Source organism: Schistosoma haematobium, chromosome 2 (assembly GCF_000699445.3).
Source record: "Schistosoma haematobium chromosome 2, whole genome shotgun sequence".
Classification (NCBI taxonomy): domain Eukaryota; kingdom Metazoa; phylum Platyhelminthes; class Trematoda; order Strigeidida; family Schistosomatidae; genus Schistosoma; species Schistosoma haematobium.
The window spans coordinates 37,029,559-37,035,878 of NC_067197.1; the positions used below are offsets into that span (position 1 = coordinate 37,029,559).

General features: G+C 32.9%; 1 protein-coding gene across 1 annotated transcript; it reads right to left on the reverse strand.

The window, feature by feature from the left end:
- Nucleotides 1-987: 987 nt before the first annotated feature.
- On the reverse strand, nucleotides 988-5,433 carry B3GALT5 (Beta-1,3-galactosyltransferase 5; the record flags this gene model as incomplete). The annotated part of the gene is made up of 2 exons (XM_012943075.3): nucleotides 4,795-5,433; nucleotides 988-1,591 (listed from the first exon to the last, which is right to left on the reverse strand). The coding sequence occupies exons 1-2, from the start codon at nucleotides 5,361-5,363 to the stop codon at nucleotides 988-990; spliced, it is 1,173 nt and encodes a 390-aa protein (XP_012798529.3). The 5' UTR covers nucleotides 5,364-5,433.
- Between the last annotated feature and the right edge of the window lie 887 nt (nucleotides 5,434-6,320).

Here is a 6,320-nt window from a genome sequence, read left to right on the forward strand (position 1 = left end):
ACTAGAACGAGAAAGGAAGGCCTAGGACAGAGTGGGTTGAAGAATACTGGTCGGCAGCCTATGATCCACTGGGAGTAACAGGCGTAAGTAAGTAAGTAAGTAAGTAAGTAAGTAAGTAAGTAAGTAAGTAAGTAAGTAAGTAAGTAAGTAAGTAAGTAAGTAAGTATCACGATTTTCCAACATATAACCACAAAAAGTTGAATTTCGAGCTCACTACTCAAGTAACAAATTTAAACGTGTTCATTTCAACATGTTAATACAAACTTATTTTTTTGGTGTTATCAGATTTGAAAGTTCAAAGCTCACTACAGTATGATATTGTGGATAAAGATTATTGAAAACTCTTAAACTGATATCAGATACTTCACAGTTTTTAATGATTCTCAAGTTAATGTCAATGAATGATTAAAACTAATTTCAAACCAGAAAAATGTACAGAAATTGTTATTGTAAATATTTTAGTATTTTACTAAGGTGATTCACTTAATAGAGAAGGGGTTATCAATCTGTAAAGCTTTTGTTTTCATAATACTGTATATAATTTATACAATACTAAATGATGTTGATGTTCGACACGAACACTATTGGATGCCGGCTCAGTGGTCCAGTAGGTTAAACGTTCACGCGCGAGACTGAAGGCCTCGGATTCGAATCCCGAGAGCGGGACTGTGGACTCGCCCTGTTGAGGTGTCCCAAAATAGGACGAAACGACCATCCACTGCTTCCAGGTTCCCAACGGTGGTCTAACATCAATCGGTTCATGATCTCAATTATAAACAGAACATATTTGATTGTCACAATATAGATGTTTATATATAAGTCAACGTAATTTAAAACAAATATTTCATTTAACAGTATAAAAATATTGATAACTGAACGTTTATCTAATTTCATATTAAATAGATTTGAACAAGTATATAAATTATTACGTAACTGTCTTTAAATTATTGATTAGTCAATGGAGGGGGAAGAGGAATGTAATATAATTTAATCAATTTCCATACTATGTGCAACAACTTCACGCCATATATCTTGTACTGTAAGTGGATAGAATTCATTGTAGAATGATATTAAAAATATAGAGTCTGCAAGTAAACCTTCATCTTTTGCAGGTTTCAAGTTAAAATAACTATGTCCATCTTCAAATCTCAATCTTGGTATACCTAGATTTTGTGCTAAAATTCCCGTTACATAAACGTCATCTATCCATATAGGTGGTTGGAACATTGAACACCAGTATAAGTAGGGAGCCAGTTTCATATCCATAATATATCCAAAGCCTTCACAATATGTTGGAAATATTTTTTCGGGATATTCTTTTTCACTTATTTGCCACTTGGAATGTTTTATACTGTTTGGTCGTACAACTTTAACATTACTTGTAGCAGTGCAGTAGAATAAACCTTTTAGGTTGTTATATTTTAATTCTAAGTAGCGTGTCAAATGAAATATATCGACAAAAGTGTCATCATCAACTTTGACTAGAAATGGCACATTATTGCAGTAACCTTTACTAATCCATTCCATAATCGTTATATGTTTTCTCGTCATATTATAGTAATCTTCCAGAAATGCACGTTGAACAATGTCACTATAATCAAAAGAAGAATAGATTTAATAAAGAGATGTACACCTGAATAAAGCTAAAGCATTAGGGAATGAAGAGAAAGCAACCGATGATCGTATTGATGCCATACTCATAATTTAGTCTTCATCAATATGCAATATCTATGGATTTAGAAAATTGTCCGAAAACTGTGAAATAATCACTGTTGGTCTTTAGAAAATAAAATAAATGTTTTACATCTCATTTATTTATTATTGGCATTCAAAGACACTTTTGACGTTAGAGCTAGTGTTATAATAGCTTACTGCTCACTCATGATATTTATGCTTGTAAAGTTTATTTTTGAGTTTTAACAATTACTGCATGGGAAATATACATTAGTAACATTTGAAAGCTAGAGATCTTATGGAGCAGATCAAAATAATGAAACTGATTTAATTTTTGAGTGATCCATTAGTAACATTAATGAATGAAAATATCTATAAACCACACTTCGTATATATTCAATAACATTGATTTATTCATAACTATAGATTGTTTAAAAGGAAGTATTTAATGGAAATCACGAAAATCGGGAAACTGTTTTTGGAGGAAATCACTTTGTATATTTCACGTGTGTGTTTACTAATCATCTGGTCTTTTATAAATTCCAATTGTCTTGTAATAGACGAGAATACAGGCGTGGACAACAAATTGTGTTTTAATAAATTACATAATATTTTGGTAAAATCTGGGAACCATACAGTGAATACTTCATTTGCAAAATGTCAATCAATTGTCTTAGACTTGATTGTTAATTTGTTTCCACATCAATCATTCTCTGTTCTCGTTCTCTTCTCTTCGATCCTCTTAACCTTCTGACGCCAAGTATTTCCCTCTCGATTAGCAACACATACTACTTATATCTGTCGACATCAGTAACATGTTGGGGACGTTAGATCCCCAGAACTCACTTGGGAAAGGACCTAATTTTGTAATTTTATTTAGAAAATTTGAATTTCTTTGTTTTCGCGCCAAAGGCGCTCTTGTCACCTTCATGTCGTATTCCCCATTGGGAAATATCGTAAATGCTATTGGTCCGTTGCGTCAGTATGCTATTGGGTAACTCTTCCCAGGGACGGTTTTGCACTGTATATATACGTTTTGAATTGTGTTTGTTGTTATCGCTCGTTTCTGGCCGTTTTGCAGAATATACTTCCCATTCCAAGCTTGGACTTCTCCCTCTAGTTAGCAGGGCTGGGACGCATCAATAGCTAGCTTACTGGTCTTTGGTCACCGAGTCTTGTTCTCGTCCGCCGATCAAGTGAACTCGTGACAGCTTCGAATCTAGCATAACACATACCACAGTATGCCTTCATTTGAATTATTATATATTTCAGTAACTTTTATCACCCATAAAACACAGTTAAAACTAGCTGTAGAAGTTGATATTCGGCTGTGTATTATAAATGTCCAATTTCAGATATTCAACATCTTAGTTTGTTGACTCACTATTATTTGCGTGTGCAAAATTTGCAACATAAATTTGTATTTAGTGTGTAAATATGAACATGTTCAGACTTTAAATTAAAGGTTTCTTACCTTATACTGTTGAATACTTAATTATAGTTCACTTTTCAACGAAGACTTACATAGATGATTACGTAGAGATTGATTCATTTTGAAGATAATATTTACTAATCCATAATGACTGATATCGAAAATGTAAAATTGGTAACTAAATACTCAACGATCTGAAGACACAGATTAAACTTTAAAAAGTGAAGATCATGAGCTTATCCCGTATATAGTTGTAGGTGTATACTAGTAAGGACTTGAAAATCAGAATGAAATAATTGTTAGATGTTTGAAGATAGTTGACAGGAAACCTTGCAGTTATGTTCCGTATTTACTGGGAATCTTAATCAAGATATGCTTACAATTTTGAGGTAACATGCACTCCATATATAGTTCAATGTTGAGTCATATAGATAAGTAGTCACATAACTGATTCAGTCAGTAATAAAGGATTAAACAAAAACACGAAAATAGTCACTACTCACTGATTGAAAACATTAAAGTTGTGTAGGAGCTCATTGTAGTCCAAATAGCGTAAAATGAACTACCTGCCTGATGTATGACCGAATTATAATGTACATTTAATTGATATCAATTTAGTTTGAATATTATCTTGAAAGGTTAATTTCATGAAGAATCGTCAACTTATTATTGACTTGGTTTAATGTTTAGGAGTTTGTGTCTTAATTTTTCACTACCTTAATTAAACAAAATAGGTTTCATTTCAAACTGGATTATAGTGTACAGTTAAATATGTCACATAACCATAGTAGTGGTAAACAGTAATTTTATTCAAGTACTATTTGTAAATAATCTGCCTGGTTAGTTATTATCATTACAATTAGGATAAATCATTGATTAAATTGTTACTATGCAGTAATATAATTTACATAGAATACTTTTTTTCAGATTACATATAATCTTAATTAATTAAGAAATTCTATTAGTCACAAGTTAATCATATTGTCATTAAGTTAAATGACTTAATATTGAAATTTGTAGTATCTGATTTGAAAGGTATGACCAAATCAAAGAATATTCTGAAAATGACTTTCATATATATTCGCATTTACCCCCAAATGCCCTGGTGCGGCTGAGGGTGAGGAGAGCTAGTTCTCTCTCTCGAAATGCTCTCACATGGCCACGTGCATACAACCACTGTTAGGGAAGTCCTACTCATTGTCTTCTCGTGGCATTACTGTTGTTTACAAAATTGAGAGGACGAAAAGCGAATGTCCGGTGCCTTAACCGGGTTGGTGGATATAGAGAATCCATCTAGGAGAGTTTGTAAATCCTCATTCCAAACCAATGGTGCACATGGGCTCCAGTATCCTGAAGGAACAAATGGCGTATGAGCCAACTATTGGTCACCAACTACCATGGAACTTCATCCCCACTGACTTGTGGATGTGAACTTTAGGTCGAAGGCTCCGAGCGTGACCCCCTAAGGAAACCACCTGTTTCAGTCTATGCACCCGGGCAGTATCACAGCCCACACACAAATCAAGTGAATTGTGTGGCGCATATGTATTTGGTGCCTCTTTGTTTGTACCAATATTTATGTGATCAAATAAATAAACTCATCATACTGAAATGAATCCATGGATTTCTAAATATGACCAGTTTAAATGACAAAACAAACAAACAAATCAGTATTATGATTAACTAACCCATGAATTTGTTCTTCTTCTTCAATTAATTTTTGTTCATTAAAATTATTTGATAAACCCATAAAAAATAATACACCAATTTTACGATTATTAACACGACTTAATGATCCCCATGTTCCACGAATTAAATCACGTTTTTGACGATGATTTGGATGTGTATGTACAATGATTAAAATCCATAAATTTGTTTGTTTATTACAAAAATTTGATTGACTAAATATAAATTTACTATTTTCAATAAATATTGGTATTGATTCATTAGTTTTAGCGCATAAATTAAATACATTTTTTATATCATGAAAATTTAAATTTTGAATATGTAATTTTAATTGATTTCTAATTGTTATTGGCCATTTTGATAAGATTTTGAATAAATCTTTTTTTGTTTTAATAAATTCATTTTTTGGTTTCATTTTTAAAATAGATTTCATTGAAACATGATTTATGAAAGTAATAGTAATAATAATAATAATAATGATAATGAATGAATGAAATACATTTAAATGAGACATTATTATTGTGTTAATAATGAATAAATTTACAAAGTGTACTGTTATAGTTCTGTGCATTATTGATTTTTCGTTGGCATGGTTATTGCAAACATATTGAAATCATAACACTACTATAAGTATCAAAGTTCAATTTATCATCTAAGTAATCACATACATTTCAGTTCATTATATGTATAGGTATTGATAACCCTATAGTTTAATAATGAGGATAATATATATATGTAGTTGAAGAATATATTAAGTAAGAAAAAAGTATAAGGATACTACCCCTAACTCAGGATCTGTAAAGTCGGAAAAATGAAAATTTCGCAAATGCGATAAAAATGATCTTGGTGGTCTAATTATAGTATTCCGACATCAGACAGTGGGTTTTAAGCGTTATTTAAGCCCTAACGCTTTAGGCTGGGCTATTTCGCTTACTACCCTATACATGTGTTTTATGCAGTATAAGCTATATGGCTATGTAGAGCTGAAGGTCTCATATGGGGCTGGAGGTTCTCCATTGATATTGTGGATGGCAAGTTTTGCTGACTGTTCATGCAAAAAATTGGTTGGCTGGTTAACCGATTTCATTCATACTGGTGGTTGCTTTTCAGTGTTCCCGAGAGCCATTGTCATTGAGACATTGTAAGGCATGTCGCCACTGCTAACATTAACGAGTTTGACTGTCGTGTAAGCGGAATAGGTCAACTTTGGCCTGTTCGTGCTGTGCATAATTGATTCACGCGATCATTGATCGGAATAACTATACATGTGATGTGAATCTGTTTATGAATGATGCGAATGGTCCACCAGGGTGCTTGGTACCTGTGTGGTTGCGCCACAGGATTGAGCTGTACTATTCAGATTGTAGCGTTAAAGCCTATACGGTGTCTGGTTCCCCTGCTGAACGGGGTTGAGCTGTACTGTTTGGGTTGACGCGTGAAAGTCCGGATGGTGTCTGGTTCTCTTGAAAACCAATGTAAAATTACCCTGGCCTATAAGGGTATACTATATAACTGTGAAGAAAAGAGT